The 27860-nt window shown below is 42.5% G+C and overlaps 1 protein-coding gene across 4 annotated transcripts; it reads left to right on the top strand.

Annotated features, from left to right (window-relative positions):
* Window position 1: 1 nt before the first annotated feature.
* IL17RA (interleukin 17 receptor A) lies at window positions 2–27733 on the top strand. 4 transcript variants are annotated; one of them, XM_054055682.1, is made up of 13 exons: window positions 2–152; window positions 7974–7998; window positions 10611–10757; window positions 11593–11717; window positions 12772–12898; window positions 15193–15240; window positions 15332–15489; window positions 16659–16736; window positions 17175–17250; window positions 17336–17350; window positions 18478–18579; window positions 20334–20375; window positions 21001–27733. In XM_054055682.1, exons 1-13 carry the CDS (start codon window positions 27–29, stop codon window positions 22515–22517), a joined length of 2586 nt encoding a protein of 861 aa, XP_053911657.1. In that variant the 5' UTR covers window positions 2–26; the 3' UTR covers window positions 22518–27733. The 4 variants fall into 4 exon arrangements, with proteins under 4 accessions (XP_053911657.1, XP_009555384.2, XP_053911783.1 ...); XM_009557089.2 differs by having other exon boundaries at window positions 20998–27733; XM_054055808.1 differs by lacking the exon at window positions 18478–18579.
* Window positions 27734–27860: the final 127 nt, after the last annotated feature.

Genomic DNA, 27860 nt, shown 5'->3' with positions numbered 1-27860 from the left:
GGTCGGAGCCCGGAAGTGTCAGGGCCATGGCGGGTTCGGCGCCGCGGCGGCAGCCTCTGGAGCTCGTCTTCTTCATCTTCTTCATCCCGCCCGCCGGCGCGGCCCTGCGGTTGCTGCTGGACGCCGCGCCACCTTTCAACTGCTCCCAGCCGGTAAGCGCAGCGGGGTGTGTGGCTGCGGGGTCCGGCAGGGGCATGCGGGACTCGGGGTGGGGGGGAGAGGCGGGGCTTTGGAGGAGTGCAGATGCGGGGCTTTGGGGGAGGCAGTGGGGGGCTCGAAGGGGGGCAGATACGGGGCTTTGGGAAGGTGCAGGTGGGGGGCTTTGGGGGGGCAGTGGGGGGCTTTGGTGGGGGCAGATGCGGGGCTTTGGGAGGGTCAGATGCGGGGCTCCTGGGGGGAGATGCGAGGTTTGGGGGGTAGGATGCGGAGCTGGAGTCCCCGCGGTGCCCGCAGCGGGCAGAGCCAGGGAAGCCTGGTATTCGTGCTTCTTATGGTACCTGCGATGGGCGGCGGGAATGTGGGTTTCCACGGGCAGTCCGGGACCGGGAGAGAGGTGAGGAGCGGGAGGGAGGGCGGCCACGGCGGGATGCGGGAGCCTCTTGCCCACTGGAGAGAGTGTGAGGATGAGCGTGGTTTCGCCCTCCCGGGAGAGGATGCGGGGCCCGGGGTCTGTTCTGCTCCTTCCTGAGCCGGGAGCCCCGAGTGTCCCTCGGGCGAGCACTCGGGAGCCTCTGCCCGGGGAGGAGGCTCAGGAGGTGCCCGAGGACGGGTCCCCCTCTCCGAGCCCCCCGGGGGGGGCTGGCAGGGGGGACTCCGAGGTTGTGATCCAGCCGTTCACCTTATCCTTGAGTCAGTGATGTTGCTTATTTAAGGACCCGTACCTGTTTGGGCGGGGGGTGGTTGTGGTTAGTGTGGGCTGTGTGTATCAAAGCAACTGTACACAGTGCACACACTGCCTTAAGTTAATGTTAAACCCTAACCATAAACACCGCATGATTAGCCTGACCATGGAGTGGCTGCCAGGAAACTCCTGTCACTAAACTTCTGTGAGGGGCCTGGCTGAAATGTGCTCCAACTGCCTGAAGTTACTGAGCAGGATGCGAGTGTCTGCTAAGGGCTGAGGTTGCCTAATGTCCTGGATTTTTTAACTTGTTCCTTGCAGCTAAGGGGTTTTTAGGAGGAAGCAGGGAACCTCTGCTGAAGGAGTAGGTAAACAAACATTATATCTACTTGAAATTTCAAAAAGGCAGGGCTTAAGTTGCCTTTTCTACCTGTGAAGTTAGACAGGGAGGATATAGTTTGAGAGGTGTGGATGTGGTTTCTGCGTAAAACGCATACTAATCAACCTGAGCTAACTTGGGCAGTCTGAAGTATGAACCACTAGCCTCTCTCTGGGGCTTTTGGGGGGTTGTTTAGGTTTTATGGGGTTTTGTTTTGTCTTAAGATACATGTAAAGTATGTGTAGGAGGGAAAAGAGATCTGGTTTTGCCTTTTCTTTTTGTTGATATGGCGCATGCATAAAAAGGTTGATGGGCAGCTGTCTTCTAAGCTAGAAAGTTTTGTTTGTCATAATGCACTCTCAGCAGTCTAGCGAAGGCAGCTAGTCAGATGTAGCTGTAGACACACGTAAATCAAAATGCGTCCTTTAGGATGAAAACATCTATAATCCTTCTGTATGTTTCCTATCCTTTGTCTGTTCTACCTCCTTTCCTAATGTTTGACCATATATTTACCCCTGTTTTACCTGACCTCTGCGTTGCTGCCTTCACTCCTGTTTAAAAGTAAGATGGTTCAATTGTGCAAGTTTGGAGTTACAAAATGCAAAATCTTAGCAAAGGAGAAAGAGTACGTTACAGTATTGCTTAAGCATCTAACATAACCACGAGCGTCCCAAACATTGTTAGTCACACAGAGCTTGACAGTAGTACATTACAGAGTTTGTGAGTCCTTGGATGCTTGGATTTTGACTGACTTTGTCTTCCTGGCTGAACCTCTTTCTTTAGGGAGCATGAACCACAGTAACTCAGTGAGGAGTTCACCAGTACTTCGCCAGCTTTCATGGAGTGCACGTGTTGCTCCTCTCTCCAGGTGTGCTCATAGATCAGTGAATGTGTAAACCTGCTGCTTTGACCTTTTCTTTCAATAAGCTGTTGACAAAAATGCAGACAGACTTAAGAAGAATGAGTTGTCTTAAGCCCATGAGCCGCCTCTTCAGAAACAATTGAGAAGGTGCTGACACGTATAGTAAAAAAGTACCATCAACAGAAGCTATGGCAGTTGAAAACAATTTCCTCTTCCCTTTCTGTCAGTTGCACTGTTTTCAAAGGATGAGTCAGTAACGCTTCCAATGAGTGACTGCAGTGTGGTTTAAAAGGGAAGCAGTTGCTGAGTAGGGTTGGTGAGACCCACTTCCTTTTTTGAACCCACCGCGCCTGTGCTGCTGTTACCAAGTTTCAAGCAACAGTGGTTTTGTTCAGCAAAACTTTCAGGTGGCAGAGGCTGTTTTCAAGATGCACTGAAAGGAACGTGTTATATCAGTCTAGGTAGACACCTATAAATTGCAAAAGTAAAACTAAATGGTCGTTAACGGCTCATCTTATTAAAATGACAACAAATGCACTTAATGGGCCTTATTCAGCACCATTCCATCAAAACTGCTCTGCTATAAGGCTGAATAGCACAGCTGCAAATCCAGTTCCTTCTAGTAACTGTTATTCGTATATGTCATCTGCAGGGAGGTGACATACAAGGTTTTTTTCTATGCGCAGGGGAGAAACATCCTGCAGCCTAAATACACAACTGGTTGTTCATCATCAAGTGTTTAATCGCTGTGTTCAGTCATTAGACCATAACTGTTTAGTGGCATGGCATACCTTGGTGTCCTGGAGAAATACAGTGTTTAACCCTGCCATCTTTAAGGGACCGAATAGGCGTACATAGTTTGGTCTTCGAAGTCTGTCGTGCCAGCTTGATATGGATATTCACTAAAACTCTCTGGGGAAGAATTCTAGCATCTCTAATGAAGATGAGCGATGGTAGTGCTCTGTGAGGAAGACATCATCCTCCTGTGTTCATTTTGCTTGCTGTTGACTGACTTCTGTCATTCCCCTCTGTGGTGCCTGTTTTTTGTGTAGGTTGTTACCATAAACCATGATCACACTTAATGCTGCTAGAATATTTCTGGACTTCTTGGCATGAAAAGGATCTGTGATCAAAACTACCAAAATACGAAGAAAACTTTGATTTTTGTGAAGAAACTTCAACTTTTGAGTTTGATTTTTCTGAGAATTTGTATGAGGGCAAGAGGAAGACTTAGAAACTGCAGAGAAAAACACTTAAAAATCAAACAAACTTTCTAAAAGATGGTTGTTTCCTACCAGCCTTACACAAATCATCTGTCAGCAGTTATTCCTGTGACGTGGTCATGTCCTATTGATCTCTGATTCTTTTAACTAAGGAATCAGGAAAGGAGAACTGCAGTAAACTTCAAATCAGCCAAGCCTCAGAAGACATGTAGAGTGGCTCATAGGTAATAGACAGATCTTGGAAAGCTGGAGCCATTCCCGTTTAGCAGCTGCTCTTTAAAGGAAAACTGGACGCTTGCCCAGCTCACTGCAGTTTCTTGCTAGTTACCACAGCATCCTGCTGGGAAATCTTGGCCTCCTATTAATTTAATTGAATTGTTATGACATGGTGCTGTTAAACAGTTTCTCGTTTTTTTCTGGATCCATATGATTCTCCAGGGCGTATGATCTCTTCTTTTCTATGTAAAAAGCATGAAAAATCTTGGGAAAAGGAGCGAAAGAAACAGTTACCTAGCTTTCCGTGAAAATACGGCAAGTAATCATGAAGAGTTGACGGTGCCTATCATCCTCTGCTGATAATAGTTTCACAAGTCACCTCACAGTCACCTTGTGCTCATATTTATGCCTCCTGTGTCTGTAGCTTTGCTTGTTGGGCCTGAAAGGCAATAAGAAGCTGATGAGAAGAGAACATCTCATTTTAAGCCCCTTTTATATTCAAGTGCAGAGCGTGTTGCCTGGCTGCGGGCTACATCTTTAGCATTTCTGCAGACCTCTTAATTTTTATTCCTTCTCCTCCTGTTTGTCTGCTTGTCCATTGTATGCAGGCTGACACGTCTCAGTTCTGTCAACACTTCTTACATGCTTCTAGATTTATGTGAGTGAGCAGAAACAATTGTCGCTGTAATTTTATTTCTGTTGTATCATCTAAATCTGTGCTTGCTCATGTAGGGAGACCAGGTGAAGTCTCTCTGCTGACCACAACTTTGTTAATGCGTTCTGAATGAGCCAACACATCAGATGAAGTGTTGGGTTGGTTGGACCTTTACAAGGGAAAACCAGCAAGTATGCCCCCTGCTGCTAAGGAGGTAGCCAGTGCAAATCTGGAAGTTGACTTATTTTGCTGCAAAACTGACTTGTCTTTTTCTTTAATTGCTTTCTGGTTTTTGGATGTCATTCTCTGGAGCTACACTTTGTTGGTGTAAAAGCGTGACCTCAGCTGCAGCCCAGTCCAGTTTGCCTGGGCAGTATCCAAAAAGGAAATAAGGATTTTGATGGTATTTTTCTAGGTATCCTTTGGGGTTGATATATCTCTGCCTGGATTGTGGCTTTATCTTGTCCTTCTGTTATCTTCGCTTCCTTATGCAAATAGCGAGAAATTCCTGACTGGATGAACTGTTGTTCTGGGCATTTTTGGCTGTTAGGTCATCCTAGTAGTGCTTTGGGGACTGGGAGGGGAGTTGATCAACAATGGAGTTGGTGCAGGCTGCCGTGTGATGGGAGAATCTGTCCCCCCTTATGGTAAACCTGCTAAATTCTTGACTAACTGATGGCAGCTTAAAACACTCAAACATAGTCAGCTGCACATAAAAGGTTACTGGTATAGCAGGTAAATAGACATGTGGGGAAAAAAACATGTGTAGGTAGCCCCTTGAAAATCCTGAGGGGGGTTGGAGAGCTGTGGCACGCCAGAAAAACTTGCTGTCTGTCCCCATAGAAACCCAGTGTTGAAAGGTAAGGGATGTCTTAACTTTCAGTTCTGAATCCTCATCAACCGATTGATGGTTTCTGATTAAGCTCTTCACTTCTTAATGAGTGTCAGAAAGGGCACAGCCTCATTGATGCTGGAGACATCATTGCAAACACTTTACCTGGGATAATAGACCTGGAGGAAGAGATAATCCATTTATATGCTGTGCTGGTTCAATATTGATCATAAAAAAAGAAAGGGGAAATGCACTTCCTCACTTAACTGTGTTTTATCTGCTAGTGAACAGAAAAACAGGCACTCAAATATGTTGCTGCTCTTTAGGTAAATAATGCTTTATGATTTGTATAAGGGCTTTATCATGATGCAATTCATAGTTACTGATAACTGCAATGGAACAAGGACAGAATGACTGAATATTAGGTGACAGATTTTAACAGAGGTCATTACATTACAAACAAAAAAGCAGTGTTAGTAGACAGTTATTTTTTGTTGCCTGCTGCGGGTTCACCCCAGCCAGCAGCTCAGCCCCACACAGCCGCTCACTCACTCCCTCAGTGGGATGAGGAGAGAATTGGAGGGGCAAAAGCAAGAAAACTCATGGATTGAGATAAAGACAATTTAATATATGAAGGAAAAGCTGTGTGCACAAGCAAAGCAAGACAAATTCATTCACCACTTCCCATTGGCTTTCATATGTTCAGCCATCTCCAGGGAAGCAGGGCTCCATCACATCTAACAGTTACTCAGGAAGAAAAGCGCCAAAACACTGAGTATGTCCCTTTCCTTTGTGTTCCCCCAGCTTTATACGCTGAGCACAATGTCGTATGGTCTGAGGTATCCCTTTAGTCAATTGGGGCCAGTGGTCCTGGATGTGTCCCCTCCCAAATTCTTGTGCACCCCCACCCTACCTGCTTTGGGGGAGCAGTTTAATGAACTTTAAAGGCCTTGATGCTGTGTAAGCACTGCTCAGTAATAACTAAAACATCCCTGTGTTATCAACACTGATTTGGTCACAAATTCAAATCATGGCACCGTACTATCTGCTCTGAAGAAAATTAACTCCATCTCAATCAAAACCACTGCACCTGCTTGTGCAAGGGGCATTGTCAGGCTAAATAATTTACCTAAGAAAGTCTGATCAAGCATTTGAAGTGTTTGGAGTATTTTTTTTCATACTTTAACCTGCTTCTCTGTATTGGTAGTTACAAGTTATACTTTTCTCTTTTTCAGTGATTTTAGTTTAGCTAGTTTAGGTTTGATCAGTATTTGCTTACTTGCTTCCTAGATTTTTACTTTATCAAAGGATTTAGGTTTCAGATGCTATGTAGGAGTGTTCTGGGGTGGGGTGGAGGGGAAGGAAACCTGATTTGGGAGGTACAAACTTACAATAACATCTCTACTAGCTATACTTGTAACCAATTTTTATTAGCCCAACAGGATTTATATACCCAGTGAAGGACTTTATGTACATTTGTCTGCAATAATTAGGTGCAGTATAATTGTGAGGGTGCAGTTAAGACTAAATTGGTATTTACATTTAAATTGATCAAGTTGATTCCCCTAGTTGTGGCTGCTCTGACCTTTTGAGCACAGAAGGAATTGCGAAAAGTACCTCTTCTGTGTCCTTTCATACTGACCTTAAGTTCATGAATTTATTTTGCCCTTGGTTATGTTAGAGCTCCTCTGCTTCACCCAGGGCACTCCTACACAGCTTTTGGGGCAGCTTTATCCCAGTGATGGTGTCTGATGCTGGCCTAATGTCTATGAAACCTCAGCTTTGCGTGCCGCCGTGGAGGGCATGTTCACTACTGAAAAGGCAGGGCTGGCTTTTTCATCACCCATCCCTGAAAATGTAAATACAGCCTTGGATAGCCATGGCTACACTGCGTTAATAAGCTAAGCCCCTAATACTCTTGGAGTCGACCTTAAGTTGCAGACAGGTTAAAAATCCTGCTGCCTTGCTTCCTCCACTGGAATGAATGATTTTGTGGCAGCGGTGTAATAATATCTATCTTTATATGTCAAGACATAGGAAAGGAGTGGGAGGAAACCTTGCCCTCATCTTGATTTATGAAGTCAGCGAAAACTTCAAACTTCTTATGGCTAGGGTTTTGCATCACATTACCCAAGCAAATTCACGGTTTTTCCTAATGACCGTGGGGTCTTCCAGTGTAAATGAAACATACCTGGGGAAACCACGCAGAGCCCACATAATTTCTGTTTGCTTCTTTATATTCAGGACATCTTCAATCTTATGAAATATGAAAGAGTCTAATTCTGATTTTTTTTGAAATTTTTTTTTTCATTCATAGGCTGATACTCAAATATATTTCTAGAAAACAAAATCACCATATCCCACTTTCAAGCCTGGCACTTACTAAATGTTGATCTTTTTCCTGCACCAGGAAAGACCAGCCACAACTGATATAGGCTTTCAGTTCAGGGGATGCCCCACTGCAGGCAGAACATAACCCAGTGCTTCAGTGGCAGTCCTAGCTGCAGAGAGCTTGTACTTCCAGTCAGATGGGCATAGACCTTGCAAGCATTATCATTGTGACCACTGCCAGGCAGCAGTAACTTAAAGCAATGGTGTTTAAAAAATATGCCTGTCTCCTTCAAGCAGTCTTTCATGTCACATTGTTTTTTGTTTCCACAGTCCTGGATTTTTGAAGGTTTTTTGCTATCATCATCTTGCTTTTTTGCCTCTCCATTTCTTTTCATTATTGTAACTACTACTGTCACAGATGCAGTTCAGCTGTGAATGGTTTTGTGCCCTGTGTACTTTGATATTCTGATTAAAGTTTTGTGCAATGTTTCTTGGTGTTTAATTCTTCTAGCCTGTATGCGCCGCTGTTCACTGAATTGTGTTCTTCCTGCTCATCTCCTGCCACCAAGCAGAAAATTACTGTCAATCCAGTTTCTATTCTGAGAGTAATAATATTCTTTCTTCTCCCCCACAGGATTTAAACTGCCTCGTAAGAAACAGTAAGTAATTTTTACTTCACTGTGCTTTTCCCTCAGGATCATGGTTTTTTTTTTTAACTGGGTTCATGCAAGGAGTTCTTCCTGCTAGAATCAGAGAGATATAAAGTGAAGCACTGCTATGCTTTGCTTTGGGAATTTTCAGTTTGGTGCATAATCAGCTCCAGCTAAAAGAGGAATGAGAAGTTAAGTCTTTCAGGATACAGTTTGGAGGTGGGGTGGGTGGAATACAATGCAACTTGTTTAGTTTTTATTTAAAGCTAGGGTAGTCATTTTTTAAAGAAATGGGAAGTTTAGGACAAGTTTGTCAGTAAATTTTCATTACAAGCTACTATATCTATGATATTATTTGAAAAATTAATGTATGAAGTAGAATAAAAGGATGTAAAGGGGTGCAGCTGAGAGCAATTCCTGTAAATTATTGGGTATGAAGTCCAACAAATTAATGTGATGATCTTAAAGGTCTTTAATAACCTAAATGATTCTGTGATTCTATGAACTGGAAAAGGAAACCAGAATTACTGCAAGTCTTGCTGAACAAATATGTTGGAGACAGCAAGTGTAAGGGATTAAGGCTGAGAAATGGCACAGATCTGAAACACTTTAGTACAGTAATGGGCAATGTCCTTTATAAAAGGAGGTTTTGCCTTTGTCCATTTGGTACACAGAGGCATCTGCATGGCAGTGCAGAACTCCTTGACCTTTCTTTGTTGTTCTTAAGGCTCATTTCTGCCTCAGTGCCCAACCCTGTGTCGTACTGGCACAAGTATTTTTATAGCCATGCTTGGCATGCCAGATCAGGAAGATGATTATGCTGAAAATAACAAGATTTTAAACTTTTTTTGGCAGGAGAGGAGTTGAGTGGGATCAGATTGGATCACATTTCCCACTGGCAAATTGCCATTGGAATATAGCTTGACAACACAGCTAAACCAAACGGAAGCCCCACCATTAAAATGCTGCCTTATTTGAATATTTGATGTAAATTCTGTTTTACGGTTCTTGTTATGGTTTTCTGCTCTAGGGAAAAGAAAATTTTTTATTGCTGAGTATGCTCTTTTCTGAAAGGTACTTTAATCTTAAGTTTTCTGTAGTATTTTGGGGTAGGATGAGCATTTGAGGATTGTCTAATTACTTCCTAAGCCCCAAACTGTGTTGTCACAAGAAGGGATAGTGCCCATTTTTCCTTGTTCCCATTTTTGAAAGTGTGTTTGAGGGTGTGGGGAAGGAGGGGCTGATTGTGCACTGTGTAATGGGAAAGTGCTGCTCTTATGTATCTCCCTGCCAGCATCTGGCTGTACACTCACACTGCTTCCCTTGGGATAGCGCCAGCGGTGGTGGGCCTGCAGGCTGAACTGCCTCCTTGAGCTTTGCCTGACAGTAGCTCACCAAAGAAAGGGGGAAATCTTCATTTGGCAGGTCATTTTTATGAACTAGATCATCACACAGCCTTGCAAGGGAGTAAGTGGAAAATGTAGCTGAGAGAGCAACCTTTCATTAGCAGCATGGGTTTCTGTCGGTTAAAACTGGTATCAGGACATGTTTTCCTTTTGAGGAGTCAAACCTAAAATTTTTTTTCACTTGCTTTTCATTATTCTCTTTTCAATATTACAGTGGTTACAACAAGTAGCTGATGAATATCATACTGATCTCTCCAAAGCCTCTATAATAGTTTTACCTTTTTGCTTCTTTTTTTGATATATTCAGTGATCACACTACCCTGTTCCTATGATTCATAGGCTGCGTGACACAACTTATGCTCAGTAGTTTTTTCTGCTAGTTTTTCAGCAATGCTGTTATAAATAAATAACATTATAAATTCTCATTAGGTAGATATGACCTACACAACATGTGCTGAGGTGTATATCACAATGTGTCAGGAAGTGTTTTGTCTGAATAGGTCCATGATAGAAAGTGACTCAGTTCTGTTTAACTTGACAGTTCTGCCTTCCCCTCCCAGCAGGTCTGATGGTTACATACTCTCTTCAGGGTTTTTTTATATTTACTTCTAGATTGTTGATATTCTCTAGAAAAATTCATAGCATTGGGCCTAAGCTTACCCTCACAGAGCTATTTAAAAGATTCAAACAGTAATGATTTCCCACTTGCAACTCCTCCTTAATTTGTCAACCTAGTTCTTCCCGTTATTCGTGCTTCGTTGATATTCAGGAGAGCTATTTAATATGCTCTGATAAGTCAAATGTCTTACAAAAATCTAAGTAGATCACATCTGTCTAACGCCTGTCATACCTGATTTCATTTTAGTTAGTGCTTATCTTCTAACATAGGTCTGTTTCAGCAGCAAGGTATGGACTGCAGGAGATACTGAGTAAACTTACTTGACGTGTTTAACCTGACTGCATTAATTGTGGTAATTGCTAATGGATCTCAAGGAAAAGAGGAAGGGTGAGTTACTAGGATGAATAAGTTCAGAATATTGCAGACAATTTATAAAGTACTTGCACACTGAAAACTGCCCTTCTGAGCTCCCAGACCAGCAATCTTTCACTCAGTTTTGCCTTCTGAGTAACCCTAACCCAAACCGCAGACCATATTGCAATTGAGTAGAGTATCCTCATCCCCACTCTAAATGGTAACTTTCATTTGCTGGACAGGTACCTGCATGGAGGCAAGCTGGATGCAGGTTCGCATGTGGACTCCTTCTGCTCCAAGCAGTCTTCACGTATCTTCTGACGTTTTCCATCAGATGGATGGAAACTTGCTCCCCGTGCTTCGGATAGAATGGAAAGTGGCCACTGATGGTAATGGGTAGTTGTTTAATATGAACATAGAGCAGAGGAAATGGGTGTGATCTAGTAAGGATAGGGAGGAGAATTATGACTTGAAGTCTTTAACTGATCTAGTCATGAAAGCAGAGCTTTGAAATTTGGGGGGTTGGCTCCTTCATTTTGTTTGGTTTGGGTATGTTTTTTTCTTTTCTTGGTGACCAACTCAGGGCATCGTGTCTGCTGGGTATTCAAGAATTTAAAATGTTTCCACTAGTGTGGGATAATAATATTTAAAACTGGAAAGCAGATAAAAGTGGAATCAAGTGACCCATATCTTTACTATGGTGTCATGAAGGCACCTACAGAACAGTCACTGAAAATAACGAGGATTTACTTAGCAGTCTGACAAACAAAAATAAACCACAGGTTTGGATGCGAGTTGGGAATTTGTACTACACAACTACCTCATGAATTCCTAAGTTTTGTGTACAGTCCTCTAGAAGGGTGACCCAAAATGTGCACAATCACTCACTCACAAAAGGAAATATCTTCTGCATATCCTTGAGAGGGATAAACACAACATTGAACCTGTGGAACCGTCAGGGTGCCTGAAAGGATGAAGTTGCCTTCTACTCTGCTCCTTCATTTGGACAGATGGAGCTCTGGCTGTGCAGGGAAATATTTAAGCTGATAGTGCTGTTAATCAACCCTGCATGCTCACTTTTTCATGGCTAGTTGTCTTTGTGTTGGGATCTCTAGCGCTTCAAAGGAATAAGGCTATGATGAGACTAGGCACAGCGGTAATCTCTGTGGAGGCTGCCACCTCTATACGTGAAGGTGACATCTCTCTCTGTCCCTGTGCCTGCAGCTAGCATCCAATACCTCCAAGGGGCAGAGCTGGCTGTTATGCAAGTGAACAGTAATCAACAAGTTTGTGCCCAGTATGACTTTCAGAACAACTTGCCACTTCAGGTCCGTCCAGATGGAGGCCGGGTGAGTGCAATGGGCTCCAAACTACTTTTTCTAGTCCATGGGTTTGTTTCTGCTTTCACTGTCGTACAGCAAGGGTTTTGATTAAAAGTATAGTCTGTTAGAGTTGATGAAATAATCAAGATATTGAGCTTTGAGACATGCTGTCATTTCCAATTTGTTTTACGCTTGTTTGTAACTGTCTACAAGCTGCTTTCGTATCCTGGTTTCTTTCTCACTCTTCCTGTCCTTCGGGTTTTAAGAATTGTTGCTCTCATTGCCTAGCACATGTCATCGTTCTGGATGTTGCCTAAAGCAAATAATTGTAGGAGTTTTTGTATTCTGCATGACAGCTGTGACATTTGTAGCCTTCCTTTTAACTCAGTCCTCCCTTTTACTTTCACTTGTTTCTTATATTTTCTTGTTGTTGAAAAAGCCCCAACCTTGGGGGTTGTCCTTCGGCTTACACTTAGTCTAGGAAACTCATCAGAAAAATGCTAAGCGTCCACAGCTTCCTTTATGGATCAATGGGAGTCTGAAGTTTGTTCCTTACTGCTCAGAAGTGGGCCATAATTCGCTTACCATCTGGAGCCAATATATTTCCTAGAATTTGCATAATTGATATGTGGAAAACAGTGTAGTTTAAGAAAATATGTATGGAATAGGCAGGTAAAGAACTATGTACGTATAATTGCAATTCCAAATGCTTAGCACTTGCGTAGCACTGCAAGGTTCATACTACACTAGAATTTTGGTCTCAAAACTGTGTGTTAGCCTTGTTTCATTTCATTTCAAAATGTAATTCAGTGGAAACTCCACACAGTTGTTTAGCACGAAGCTGTTGTATCAGTTCAGAAATCCCAAGAAATAACTGTACTTTCTCATTCTGAACAGAAGAATTTGAGATAGACCAAGGAATTGGTATGTTTAGTACATCTGAGTTTCATAGTCAAGCTTTAGAAAAAGGGATACAAGATGAGGGAACACAGTGGAACAAGGCCAAGTCAGCTGTTAATTTCAGTGCCTTTGTAGGACAACATTCTCATTTTAAGTCCTTGTGAATGTGTTTTGTTTTCAGTGGAATTTCACTTTTGATCGTTTTGAAGTCGAACCTGGCCAGACTTACCAAGTAACTGTGTACCACCTGCCCAAACTGAGTGTAGATGGAGACTACAATCGCAAGTCCACATCTTTCACAATGCCTGGTAAGAGAAGCTCTAGTTTGCTTAGACCTCAAGCTTAGGACTGTGGAGGTTTGTGGACCTGTAACTGAGGACTTTTTTTGCAGACCCCTGAATAGTGAGCAAGTTTGGCAGTAGGCTGACAGTATTATAAAAACCCATTGTCCTTTCTGGAAGCTGCTGTTTAGAAGGTCCATAGTGCTGGCCTTACCTACAATATATCCAAAGTACACGTATAATTTATGCTACAAGTCATCATCCTGTGTCCAATGGTTTGCCAACTCTCTGCTTGTAATAAGGTGCATGTGCAGGGACTAGAGGGCTATACCCTTTGGTTTTGGTTGGCTGTAGTTCCTTCATGGAAGATGTTACTCTAAAAAAATTTTGTATGCTCTCTAGAAAGTTGAAAACTGGTATAGTTGTCCCTCTAAGAGGCTGTTTGAAGGCAAGTAACATCTGAATTTTGTTCCTGAAATGTTCATCTCTGTAGCAGGCACAACGATATTTAATTTACATGAATGGGGCTGTAGAGTAATCTTTTATGCTCTTTGTGGTCTACTGCTGCAACTTGTACTTAATTTCAGATCTTTCAAAGTTGCCTTTCTGCTTGTGGAAACTGGAAGTACAGGCCAAAATTTCCAAATCAGAAGGAGTAAAGTCTGGCTTCTAGTATTAAATATAGACAGGTGAAGTTTGATTTCAAAGTCACAGTTTTGCTTAATTTACCAAGAAACTTGATAGTGTAGTGCCTGACCTTTATATCTGTATATGAAAATTATCCTGTAAGCAAAAAAGTTACATTGTTTTCCCTGAAGATGTTGAGCATCTGCAGTGCCCTCTGGCTGCACTGACTAGTTTATAAATACATGGCACTTGATACAGCTTGAAAACTGGTTTGTAATTTTCTTCTTAACTGGCTCATAGTTGTCAACATGACACTTTACCATTTTATAACAAAAATATGTGATGTGTCAGTCAATGAGCTGGAAAAGGAAAGGGAGCGCTTGGTTTTCAGCCCTATTATCTTTTCTTATATATGGTCATACTGAGGACTTCCTGGCTTATATCCTTCACAGCTTTTCAGAAAACTGGTGCATTGTGTCAAGCTCAGCAATTGCAGGGAGCTTTGATTAGAGATTACATGTGAATTACAGGGGCACTATGTATTTTCCAACTTTGAAAGTTGGAAATTTAAGATATGCAATGTTTTCTTTCAGCTATTTGAGGGGGTTGTTCCTTTTCCGTTGTGTCCAAACCCTGGAGGAGAGGCATAGTTTAAGCTGAGACTTGTAAAACCCACATTGCTAAGTGTTGAATATGTAACCCTGGATTTGACTCTGAAGAAAGTCTCAGAGGTCAAGGCCAATCTGCTAAATATGCAAAGAGAATTATAAATGTGTAAGGGTGTTCAGGGATCAAGAAAGGTTCCAGCCTCTTGTTTTTCCTGGGGCAGAATGCTTTTGGAGGCATCTATTGCTATGGCACTCTCAAGGTCCAGAGATCAATATAAAGTTTTAAATCCACTATGACCCTGTCTGCACAAGTCTTATCTTTTCAAGAGTTAACAAATATTACTATTATAATTTCATTGTATAATTTCAGTCTTTTCTTGTTATGTCTATTCTGGAAAAAAACAACTGCCATAAAATCAGTGGAGGGGCTAGTTTTCTGCATTAGAAAGTATACTTGGGAAGGACATGGATCTGTTAGAGCAAGTCCAGAGGAGGGCCTGGAAGATGATTAGAGGGCTGGAGCACCTCCCATGTGTGGACAGGCTGAGAGAGTTGTGCTTGTTCAGCCTGGAGAAGAGGAGGTTCTGGGGAGACCTTATGGCAGCCTTCCAGTACCAGAAGGGGCTACAGGAAAGCTGGAGGGGCTTTTTATCAGGGAGTGCAGGGGTAGGACAATGAGTAATGGTTTTAAGCTGAAGGAAGGGAGATTTAAATTAGATGTCAGGAAGAAGATTTTTTTCTGTGAGGGTGGTGAGGCAGTGGAACAGGTTGCCCAGAGAAGTTGTGGGTGCTCCACCCCTGGAGGTGTTCAAGACCAGGTTGGATGAGACTTTGAGAAATGTGATCTACCGGAAGACGTCCCTGCCCGTGGCAGGGCGCTTGGAACTGGGTGATCTTTAAGGTCCCTTCCAACCCAAACCATTCTATGAAATCAAGATTGATCTGCTGCAGAATTTTGCTCCTGCTTTGGAACAGAGGTCTCTATTCATCAAGGAGGGCTTAGTTGGGTGTTTGGCTTCTGGGAAGAAAATGTTTTTCCTAAGTGGAAGTATGATATTTCTGACTAGCCTCTGCTCTTTCTTGCAGACTGCAGGGACCCTCTAATGAAAAGAACCGTCTCATGTATAAAGACAGGTAAAAAATTGTTTGAATCATGTAGATGTGGATGCCCTGTTGAAATGTTTCTGACAGTTGAGAAACTTGGGAATATCTGCACTACTTCCAGGCAGTTTGTGGGAACCCAGGATCCAAGGTAAAAGTCTAGATGATACAACTCTGCTTGTGAGCTTTAACCCATGGATGGAGCCAGCCCGATACCAAATTCACGTGGCCAGTTTCCTGAATGAGATGAAGTGTAAAATAATCACACGTGATTTCACTGAGGTAATTGGCTTCCTAAGTTATATCCTCTGTGGTAATTTAGACAAATATTTGTTTAATGGTTGCTAAACAAGAAGTTGGAGCCATGGTATAGGAGATGTAACCAAATGCACTTGTACAGCAATTTTCAAGGAATTATTTTCAGAGATTTTTAGTTGCCTTCGGAAAGGGGAACTCTATTTCAGGAACTTGGTGGAGAAAAGATCAAAAAGGGGGTTTATGATGCATGGTGCAGTCTGTACACCTCTGCAAAGAAACCCCAAATTTGATATTTGACTATCTGGGCTTTATTACCTTTGTCAGGTCAGTGCCTGGGGGATAAGGATAAATAAATTAAACAAAATTGAGGTGTAACATTTCCATAAATCATTAAAGTAGTTTATCAAATGTGATGCCTGGAGGAGAGGGGTGTTAGTTAAATTTTTTAGATCAAGAATTGAGTGGTTTTGTAGCAGATGGTTCAATCCAACTGAGAATCAGTTACTCTAGGTCTTACAGTCTGTATTGTTGAGAATCTCAAAGTAGATCCAACATGTCTTCTGACATAAGAAATATCCCCCTCCAGGCATCTGAGGGAGGAGAAATGTTGAATGTTTGGTACCGATCTGCACCCTTCCTTGAGGGGAGGGCAGGACCAACGGTGCTGTGTGCATGTTTCTGTGGCAGGGTAATATACTTTATTTTGGAGTATGTATCTACTAGTCATTGTAAAGAATAAATTTAGTTTGTTGTGATAGTGGTTGTGTACAGCAGGTAACAAGGACAACTTATTTGTCTGTTCTAGTGTCAGAAGCAGCAGTGTTGACAGCATTTTAATTAAACAAGGAAGCTTGTTAATGTTTACACACTACATAACTGAAGACATTTACATTGTTAAGAACTTGTAAGTTAAACACATTTGAAGTTACACAATAAGAAACATCCTTAATTGTTTCCTGTTACCTGTGCAAACTTAGACTGCTGTCTTAGCTCTATTACCATGTCTGGCACACGGAATGCCTGTGGTGGTGGTGGCCAGACCACTTATCCATTTTGTTCATTGTGGGCTTCTTGTTAACAAGACATTTCTGCGTCTTTGGACCACTGCATATTCTCATGTCATCTCCTTTTCTTTTTACCTGATTTCATTCCGTTTTCTTCTTTCTCTTGTAACTTGTGTCTGACTTCTGCAGGGTGGGCTGCAACAGCAAGTGAATGTCACAATCAAAATAGAGAGGAACATAAGAGCTTGCTGTGACTATGAAATACAGGTAGGATCTCAGTGTTGTCCCTGTGCTATTCCCTCACGAAAAAGTCAGTAAGCATCTTAGGAATGTTCTGCTTTTTGCACGATATTTTGTTCTGAGATTGGCTAATCCCTAATTACCTGTATCAAGGAAATTATTATTGTGGCTGAAAGAATAATTTTTTTATATAACTTTTATCTGTGGACAGTGGCTTTTCCTTAATATAGAGTTGCCAAGTCAGAAACTATGGAGTGGAAATGGCAAGTGTTAAACCACAGGAGCTTGTTGTTTTCTTAATGTATAGTGTAAGCATTCCTGATTAATTTTGATTTCTGAAGGGAAATGGGAATTCTGTGTCCCTGTGCTAAAATAGAGGGAATATAGAGGCAGGAGGGAAGTAAAGTGGGGAACAGAATTGCTTTTAAGAATATCTTCTGGTTTTTTAATTTATTTCAACTGCAGATTCAGCCGTTCTTTGCGAGCTGTGGCACGGACTGTCTGAGACACTCTGCTTTTATCCCATGTGCTCCAGCTCCAAGTGAGAACTGCTTTTCAGTAAATTAGTTTCCCATTGTCTTACAGATGAGAGCTGAATTTTTAATGTAACTTTTTGTCTTTTGCAGGTTCAGACCCATCAGGTAGGAAGTTCTTCCACTACTCTGAAACTTTTCTTGACTTTTCCTGTCATATAGAATTAACAAATTATCATCTCTGGGAATGACTCGATGGGCAGGAAATTACCCCTTGTAACACTGAACTCAGAGTGAATTGTTAGGAGTTACTTCACCGTGGTTTAATAAGGCAAGTTCTTGTATGCAGTGTTGTTCTGATTTGAGCTTAGAAATAGCTTTCTAATAGAAAGCTAGAATTAGCTTTTTAACTTTTTAGCTAAGTCTCATCTAAGTAACTTCATTTGCTGAAAGTTAACTATACATTTTTCAGACGGTGTCAGTCTCCAGAAGTGATAACCCTTAAAATTTATGATTTATCACCAAAGTAACAGGGCATTAATGCTTTCCCACAGGGGAGAAATTGGGGCCACAACTGCGTGCATTCAACCTTCAACCAAGCTGGGAAGAGGGGCTAAACTGTGACAAGTGTGAACCTCAAAGAGCAATTTTTTTAGAGATGCTTCACTTGCATAAAATTCTTTGAGAAACAGTTTTGACAAGAAGAGTCTTAATATAAAATACTTTCTGTCACTTTGCTCAGTGTTAAAAGAATTTGCATAATATAAAGCAGCTTTTGGAGAGAATAGCTTGCATATATTCATTTTTATGAATCTTGAGATAAATTATGTGCATAATGATTTGACATCTTTTTTTTGGCTGCAACGACACCTGTAAGGAGCTAGTTTGCCCGAGATGTAAAAAGAAAAAAACATCTGTAGATTGAAAAAATACATCACCCAGAATGGTGGTTTGTTTTTTTTTTTAAGATGGATTATGTGAACAAGCACAGGGGCAGCATGGCTGTCAAAGCTGGATAAACAATGCTGTTAGGAGAATATTATCTGCACTTTCAGTCTACTGCACATATGGTTCTCCATGAAGCAATTTTATGGTGTAGATCATCATCATGAAATCAGGAGTTTGTTTTGAAAAGTGGCTATGACGTGTTGCAAGGGTGAAGCGCTGGGCAGCCTGTGGTTTCGGGCAATGCTAGGGTCATTCTCTCTTGGTCCCTACTGCTCAAGAAAGACATGATCTTTGGTGAAACTCTTATCTGTGTAAAGCAATGTTCAAGCACTGTTTTTGTACTGCAGGTGACATGTTTATATGGTTCTACTGGTGTATTACTGGTATCTGTGTGTTACTGGTGGGATCGGTCATAGCGGGTGTGATTTGTATGACCAAAAAACGAGCAGGTAAGACTCATTTCAGCTCGGAAGAAAAGATTCAATGCTAAAACTAGCTTTCCTACTTCTATAACTTTTCCTATTTCTATTTTCTTCCTTGCTGTTCTGATGTCTTGCTACTGAGATAATGCCTATGTAAACACCTTCTTCTGTTTTACACAATGAGACTTCTAACATGCAAATGGCATCCACCTATTTAAGTCTTTTGTGAATCACAGTCTGATACTCCATTTTCATAGTGCTTCAGAGCTTATGAGGGAAAAGAACTTCATAGTTCATCCCTTTGTTTCCTACAGATAACTAGTTATCTTTTCCAGGTTTTTTTTCATCCTGCATTGCCTAAGAGTTTTGCAGAATGGAAGCTTTGTGTTTATCGTGGAATCATAGAATCGTTTGTGTTGGAAGGGACGTTAAAGATCATCCAGTTCCAGCTCCCCTGCCATGGGCAGGGACACCTCCCACTAGATCAGGCTGTCCAAGGCCTCATCCAACCTGGCCTTGAACACCTCTAGGGATAGGGCAGCCACAGCTTTCCTGGGCAACCTGTTCCAGTGCCTCACCGCTCTCATGGTGAAGAAATTCTTCCTTATGTCTAATCTAAATCTTCCCCTCTCCAGTTTATAGCCATTGCCCCTCATCCTATCACTACAAGTCTTTGTGAACAGTCCCTCCCCAGCTTTCCTGCAGCCCCTTCAGGTACTGGAAGGTTGCTCTAAGGTTTCCTTGGACCCTGCTCTTCTCCAGGCTGAATAACCCCAACTCTCTCAGCCTGTCCTGGTATGGGAGGTGCTCCAGCCCTTTGATTATCCTTGTATCCCTCCTCTGGACCCATTCCAACAGTTCCACAGCCTTATATTGAGGATTCTAGAACTGGACACTACTCCAGGTGAGGTCTCACAAGAGTGGAATAGAGGGGCAGAATCACCTCCCTCGCCCTGCTGGCCACGCTTCTTTTGATGCAGCCCAGGACACGTTTGGCCTTCTGGGCTGCAAGTGCACATTGCTGGCTCATGTCGAGCTTCTCATCCACCAGCACCTGCTCTCGGTTGCATCATCCCCCACCCTGTCTTGAAATCTCATTCTATATTGTCTGGACTATAGTCTTTTCCATGTCTCCCAAAATCTCTACAAAATTCATTGTTATACTATTTTGAGCTTAAATAATGTTCTATCAACTCAGATAGAAGAAAAACAGGGCACAGAGGTTGACTTTGAGCAGGCTGGAAAATCAGGTATTGAAGGACTAATTCCTAGTCCTCTGTGCTGCAACCATGAGGCAGTTAACACAGTGAAACTGTGCAATTTGCTTGTTTTTTTTACCTGAGAGGAGTAATTGAGATTGTTTTGGGAAATTTAACATCAAGGTGTAGCTAGGGACATTTTAGTTGCCTCCTCAAAGAAACCTAATAAAAGAAAAAGTTACCTTTAAAAAAGCCTCCTCTTTAAGGAGAGCTAGCAGAACAATTGGGGGTTCTGTCCTTGAGAGACTGGCCAAATCTTGCAAAAATGGAGAAAATTGATTTTGACTGCATTCCTTCTCCTTTCAAAAGAAAGGTTTAGCATGGTACACTGCAAAACTGGCTTCAGAAGAGTCTTTGTTCATCTAGCATATTTTTTCTGTTAGGCTTCTCCCTCCCCATGTCTTTATCTCTGCACAATTAAAGACTTTTTTTTTAACAAAATCTTTGGAAAGGGTTGTTGTTTTAAAGGTTTAATCTTATTTCTTGGTTTTAGAAGTAATAGTGACTTTCTTTCTCTTCCAGGACACCAGCGAGAGAAATGGAACCACAATGAGTTGCAGACTGGTAAGTTGTGCTTTGTCAAGGGCATTTAATGCATTCTGGAAGTCTCACACAATTGTTCACAAAGAACTCTCATAGGCTCTACTACTGTATTGGTGCTTCTCAAAACCAAAAGGTTTTATAGGATCTTTTAGTTTAGCTAAAACAAACTTTCAAATATCCAGTAGCCTTGGACAGAAGATACGGAATTTGGAATGCCATATCTGGCACATAAAAGATAATTGCTTTGTAAAGTGGTGAGGCTTTTGACCCAGCTCAGGCTTTACTGGCAAAAGAACCCTTACTAATCATCTAAGCCATAGCAACAGGAGATAGTTTTGGGGTGGATGCTCTTGGTGCTCCAGCACATAATATAGCTACATTTGCAAGATTTTCAAAGCGTGTGTAGTGAAATTGTGTGGTGAAATTTTGTGAACCATCCAGGCATTATTACAAATCACAGCTCCTCTGTCTGGACTTTCATATGAAATTGCTGCAATGAGATGTCTGCATGTGTTACCGAAATAGCTTCAAAACTAGTAGTTGCTAGAACTTTTTGTTACTATCATCCTGTGTTGATTGCTGCTGGCTTGCACCATTAAATTTTCAGGAATGTGACTGGATTGAATATTTTTCTGTCTTTCAGCAGCACCATATTCCGACTTTCCTCTGCCACCCTTGAAGCCTCGAAAGGTTTGGATTGTGTACTCTGCTGATCACCTACTGTACGTGGATGTGGTGCTGAAGTTTGCAGAGTTTCTGATGACTGTCTGTGGCACTGCTGTAGCCTTAGATCTGCTAGAAGATCATCAGATCTCAGAGTTGGGGCCATTGCCCTGGCTTACTCGACAGAAGAAGGAAATGGAAGACCTATCTTCAAAGATTATCATCTTATGTTCACGGGGCACCCAAGCTAAATGGCAGGCCATGCTTGGGAGTGAGCCTGTGTGTCTCAAACAAGATCAGCAAAAGCCTATGGGAGACCTGTTCACCCCAGCCTTGAATTTGATCCTGCCAGATTTCAAGAAGCCAGCCTGTTTTGGAATGTACATAGTCTGCTATTTTGAGGGGATAAGTAGTGAGGAAGATATACCTGATCTGTTCAATGTCACATCCAGGTACCAACTGATGGACAAGTTTGAGGATATTTATTTTCGGATTCAGGACTTGGAGAAGTTTGAACCTGGGCGCATCCATCGAATCCAGGAAATCACAGCTGAAAATTACATTGATACCCCTAGTGGAAGGAAGTTGAAAGAGGCAGTACAGAAGTTCAAGAACTGGCAGACTGAGCACCCAGACTGGTTTGAGAGTGAAACCATCTGCCTAGATAATGATGAGGAGTTGCAGTCCCTAAGCAGAGAGAGCCAGGTGGATTCATTGCTAAGTGAACAGGGTGGAATTGTGAAACACCAGCTGCAGCTACAGGAGCCTGACCCTAACTGCTGTTATGTTGTGAACCTCCACATGCATGAAGGTGAAAGCAGAGGCTGTAAACTGCAACCTCAACTTAATCCATGTGGGGATCTGACTTCTCGGACTATGGTGCTTCCTACGGATGAGGCTTCTCTAGTTCAGGTAGTGGAGCCAGTCTCTTCCATGGAAGATAGAAATATACTTGCTCATCATGTGCTGAGTAATGAGGACTCTATGGAGGGAGTTCCTCTTCTGGAGTCAAGGTTTCCTGTGAGGAATAACATCATCCTCCATGATGACTCTGAAGTTTCAGTGGTAGATGATGACCAGAGTCCTGAAAACCTCTCAGGTGAACTGAGACACCATCTGAATGGACTTATGTACTCTCTTTATCAGCAGCATGTCATTCCATCAGAGCCATCTCTCTGCCAAGAGGAGGCTGACAGGCAACAGCAGCTGGTCTTTGATGACCAATGCAAAGACCAAAGACAGTCAGTGCAGTCAGACCAGGGATACATCTCTAGATGTTCTCCTCTGCCTCCTGATGACCTTGTGGAGGAGGAGGAGGAGGAGGAAGAAGAGGAGGAAGATCAGGAAAACCAAGTGGTTTTCCAGGAACTCTCTCCAGAGGTCTTGAATAGTTTAAAGAGCCTCCAGCAGCAGCTGCTTTTCCAGGACATTCAACAGAGCTCTGACTGGGGGTATCCAGCTGAGGTGATGGACAGTGGTCAGTCTTTGGAGGACTGTTAGTCTCTGTTTGGGACCTGCTTCATGTGAAGCACAGGGATGGAAGGTGGTAGCACACACAGTGCTGAAACTGCATTTACAACGCCATCCTTGTCCTTGTATTATCAATGACTTAACTGGTGGTATCTTCCTATCTGCTGCTAGGAGACAGGATTGCCTAGCAGTCTGGTAACATTACTTTCAACCTCTGGAGTGAAGCAATGAATATCAGCCACTCCAGTGAAAGAACAGGCAGTAGTTCTCTTCCTTGGGCAAATGTATTACATTGAATCTTCACTGATGGAAGAATTGTTGTGGCTTATTCGCTTGTGCCTTCAAAATGCCATCCAGCTGTACTGGTTCTCTTGCACTGGATAAAAGTCATGGACAGCGTTTGGAAAATAGATAACATGGCAAAATGTACGTTGTCATTTTAATACACATTTTGTATTTTTTGTGGTAAATACTGTGTTAAAGATGTGTGCCTTGAACTTCAACTAGGTTAAGGCTGTCTTTACCTGGTTGATACATGTCTGGAGACTTTCTTTTGGCACTCATTCATTCATTTGGAACTGCATTTTCACAGCCATTCAGAAATCAAACAGAGTAACTGAGCAGTAAGGGGAATAAACTTCTAATTAGAAATCTCCATAACTCTCCCTAGTGGGAAGTACATGATTGAAAGCCAGCAGTAAGAGGAGGAGGGGAGAGGTGATAATATACAATGGTTTTCAGGCTGCTTATACAATTATAAGAATACAGGATTACTGAATCAGGGGTATCTGGTGTATTTTCTGATGCACTGCTGCAGTGCTTTTGGACATCTTGGCACCAGTGAGACTTGAGCTGAAGATGTAGATAGTAACACACACTTAAGGAAATGAAAGACAATTCTGGAGGGGAAGAAAGTGTAGCTTCAGCAGATGCTATTTTAGAGCGGAGATTATAACTGTGTTAGGGGAGGCTGAGCTAAAATGAATGTAAAATGCATTTATGTGGTGTAAACTCAGGCACAGATAGTTCATTGTGAAATACTTTATATTGACTAAAGGGTTTATGTTCCAGGAGCAGCGATGGGAAATGTATCAATTCCAGAGTTTTTCAAAGATTTAAGCTTGATGCACTAGAAAAAGTTGTTCTCTGCCAGTGATTGCATGTTGGCCTATGTAGCACTGACTGAGTAGTCAAGGCTGGCGTTACCCAATTTGTTGTCGTGGTTTCTGTAGTCCAGCTTGCTGGATAACAGCTTGGGAGATGTAAATACATGCAGGCCTTCCCCCTTTGTTCAGACAAGCTTGTCATCTTCCTGTCCTTCTAAGTTAACTTGTCAAAAAGTGTTGAGAATTTTATTTTAGCTCTTAAAAAATCTGGTATCTTAGAAGATAATCTGTTCTTTTGACTTGAAACCAACATTGTAATATGTATATTTTATAAATCTGTGTTTATAACTTGTTTTACTCCTTAAATTAAAAAACAAGAATACTTTTTGGATATATTTACCTAAATACTTATGTTTTCAGTTCTGCCTCGCTCGTTACGTTACTGTTTCTTTTGGAGAACTGAGAGCTAGAATTGAACTGCTTGACCCAACCTTCCTGCAAAGTGTTTTAGTTGTGTCCAGTTGAGCTGGATGCAGCTAGGGCCCCAAATTTCTCGGAACTGCATGTTCCTTCAAAATGGGTGTTAAAGTTTTATAAGTGCTTTTAATTTCTATGCAGGGCTGCACAGTGAGACAGGACTGTTAAGACAGCTCGCTTTCTCTACAGCCAGATGTCTGGAAAGAGCAACAGAGAGACAGTTCCTGCACTGATCCAAACTTAAGACTGGCTGCCACCTTTGTTTCCTGTCTGTACAGGACCTAGAACCCATCAGCAGCTGAGCAAGAGGCAGCTGCGATCTCAGTGCTTCTCCAATGTATCAAATTTGCAGATTATGTGAGTAATTGTCATCTTGACAATCCCACTCCTTAAAGTTTCTTTTATCTTACAGCAATTAACATGTAAATCAGATTTTTTTTTTCCCATGAGCGTTTTTCAAGTGCTATGAATTCCTATAGATCCTTTAAATAGGAAGCTCAGAAGTGTCATCTGGATTTTCTTGCTGTAGTCATTCTCTTCTCAAATTACTCCCTTGGTGTTACGGCTTTTAGAATTCACTTTCACTTACCAGAAGTTAGTTTGAGGAGAAAATCCAGATACTGTTTTAGCCATCCAACATGAGAAAATCAAGTTACTGCATCCTTTGGTCCTCAAGTACAAAATTGAATAGCCCAACAATACTCAAAGAAGGGAAAAAATGAGCAAAATCAGTCACAAGTTTCTGATTTTATTTTAACAATCTTGCTTTTTAAAAAATACAAGTTCTGATTAATGCCAAGGGGATGCCAAGAGTCTGTTGACCATAGGCCTTACCTCTCACTTCAGATTCCCCTCCTGGGAGTAGTAATATCTTTTGTCGGGATAGCAAAGAGTAATAAAATGCTAAACAGCTGTATTGTGTTACAAGGCTCGTAACAGAATCCCAAGGAACTTATGTCTTAGTATGGCACAACTTCATTTAGCAAAGTGTTATTGGCCTGGACCAGTAATTAAACGTTGGCAGAACATACAGTAGGTGTGCAAGGTGCATCGGGTGAGGTATCGTTTGCACTTTAATGGTACCACTATCTATTTCTGCTGCAGATGGATCTATTATGTAGCAGAAGGGTTTAAATGGAAGTGAGAGTTCAATTACCAAAGGAAGGGAATTCAAAAGGTGGAGCGAGTTTATAAACAAGACTTCCAAGAGAGTTAAATGCTTCTCTGTAGTCAGTGACATGGCAACAGAGCTGCACTTTAATTGCAAAGGGGCTCCTGTACATCAAACTACTTGGAGAGCTTTCTACTCTCCAAACAGCACACTTACCAACAACCTAAAAACCATGGCACTACAAAGAACCACTTATTCTACAAAGGAATTCTACACAACAGAAGCATTATCTTGCAGGGTCATCTGTCCCAGGCAACCTTTGTATCCACAGCCAAATTTGAACGGTGATTTCACTGTCAATGGCTTGAATATATGCCATGGCTAGATAAATTTCATATATGCCATTTTCTCAGTTATGTCTTAAATGGAAAAAGGCACTCACTGTTGAAACAGCAACTTTGTTACATGCTGTGAAGGGGTACTGACAAGTAAGACTCCTTAATAATTCTGTGATTTTTCTAGTGTCTCAACTATGCTTACGCTTCAGTGTATCAGGGATGTTCTACACGCTTTGGTGCTATTGTGAACTTGGCCGTAGAAGAAGCAAAACATAGTTGGGGGTAAATAGCTTATTTCCTACACCTTGTTTTTGGCAATAGTTTGGGCTTTCTTTCTTCAGCTGTTTGACTGAAGTATGGAGTACTCCTAGGTACAGGTATCATCTCATTCTCTCTTGAATAATACTGTTGTTCTTGCCAAGCTTTTGCTATCTGTTTAATGCTGAGAAAAAGGAAGGTGCAAGGAAACAAGTATCTGTACAAGCATAATATACCTGTCATTACACCTCCTCTAGCCAGGAACTTAGCATCCCCTCGACACATTTCACATCACATAGGAAAAGTTCACAGTACCAAGTTTTACAATCACAGTCACTCACAGCACCAAGATTGTCCAGACAAAAAGAAGTTACTGAAGAGAAAGGCCACTGGCCAAAATTCACACAATTGCCCACGTATGGGCTCAGGCTAAAAATAAAGCACTGGTGGGAAAGCTAAGCCCAGCCTTTGCTGACTCTCCATTTGGCGTGAGGAGAGCAGCAAGTCACTCATCCCAGCTGCAGCTCTGAACAGAAGAGCTCTATTGCCCATTTTTTTGTAGGGGCTTTTCTAGCCCCTTGAAAATCATCAGCCACCTGGCAGTTAAAGGGGAGAAGAGCCCCATGGCACCCCCACCTCTGCCTGTGGGAACTGGAAATTACCAGACTGTAAACATTTTGCTGGAGCAGTCCACTGGAGCAGGCAGTTGATCCCACTCTGTGAAAAGGAAGGCGGGACAGAGGCTCAGTCCACTGAAGCCTAAGCCCTGAAGAGAATGGATGTGTGTGCAGAAGTCTGGGCTGTGCCTGCGGTCCTGCTGCTGGCTCTGGATAGCAGTGTTGTGCTTTATTCCCTTTCCCACCAGAACAGCTTGAAAAAAAAGGCTTGGGACAGGAAACTGGCATTTTCCCAATGAATGCAGCCTTGCCCAGATAACAAAATATGGGCCTGGGAGGGGCAAAGTGCTTCCTCCGAACTCTATGCTCCTGCTTCCATTTGGCTGGTTCCAGGAGCAGCTGTAGCCAGCAGAAGAGCAGGCCTTGACCCCCACCAAACATTCATGGAGATAAAAACAAAAGATAACTGTTTCTATGAGAGGTTACTAACAATTTTTTCCCCACCGACCCTTAACTACATGCACATGGAGGACAGGGTGCTGGTGTGGGGACTTCCACCAAAGCTCGGGAGCATTGTGCTGAGAAGTGAGGGTCACCAAGCGCAGGACCCACCCCCAGCAGCCCTGACAATCCTCTGCTCTGCTGTTTGAGAGGGGGCAGTTTGCAGGCTTAGCCCTGTCTCTACTCCCTCAAACAGACATGAGAGGGGGAGCAGAGGAAATCTTTCCATCCTTCCCGGCTCATATAAAGGGAGAACCTACATTACATAAAAGAAAACCAACACTGATCCCATAAACATGCATATTCACAGAGAAAGGAGAGCCCCAGCATGTGGGTGCTGCTGTCTGGAGTAAGCAGTAGGCTGCTGTAAACCCTGTTCTCACCAGAAATAATGTCTCGGTGGTAGCGAAGGGGGGTATAAGCCCCCGGATTATGTGTCCATGCTTGATTCCTGTATTCCTTTAGCACGTGAAGTCAAAATAAGATGCAAAACGTTGAAGCACAGAGGTAGAAATTTTCAGCTTAGAGAAAGTGGCTCCTAGTTTTGGAACAACCAGATGGCCGATGTGCTCCGAGAGGTTCCCTAGCAGGTATGCAAAGCCCCTCTGCAGCGTTGCTGCTGAGAAACGGAGGTGGCAGCTTTGCAAGGCCTAGGAAAACCAACGCGTGCTGCTTTTTGTCCTGCCCGCACCCCAAAGGCACGTCTCTGCTGGTCAGACCCTTCTCACATCCCCTCGTTGTAGTCAGCAGGAGTTCTTAAAGGAGGGGACGGAATCTACCGGTCCCTGCTGTTTAGGAGGAAAAGAGAAAAAAACCTAAACCTTTACGGTCACAACACAACACGATGTCCTGGCGGGGAGTGGGATGGGACGAGCGGGACCCTCCAAAGAGCGCAGAGAGGCAGAAGCTTGAGAAGAAGACTTGTCACAAAGCGCAGGTGCATTTTTGGAGGACAAGACTCTGCT

Source organism: Cuculus canorus, chromosome 1, assembly GCF_017976375.1.
Source record: "Cuculus canorus isolate bCucCan1 chromosome 1, bCucCan1.pri, whole genome shotgun sequence".
NCBI lineage: Eukaryota > Metazoa > Chordata > Aves > Cuculiformes > Cuculidae > Cuculus > Cuculus canorus.
The sequence above is the reverse complement of the archived record's forward strand: the minus strand, read 5'-3'. Positions and strand labels throughout refer to the sequence as shown.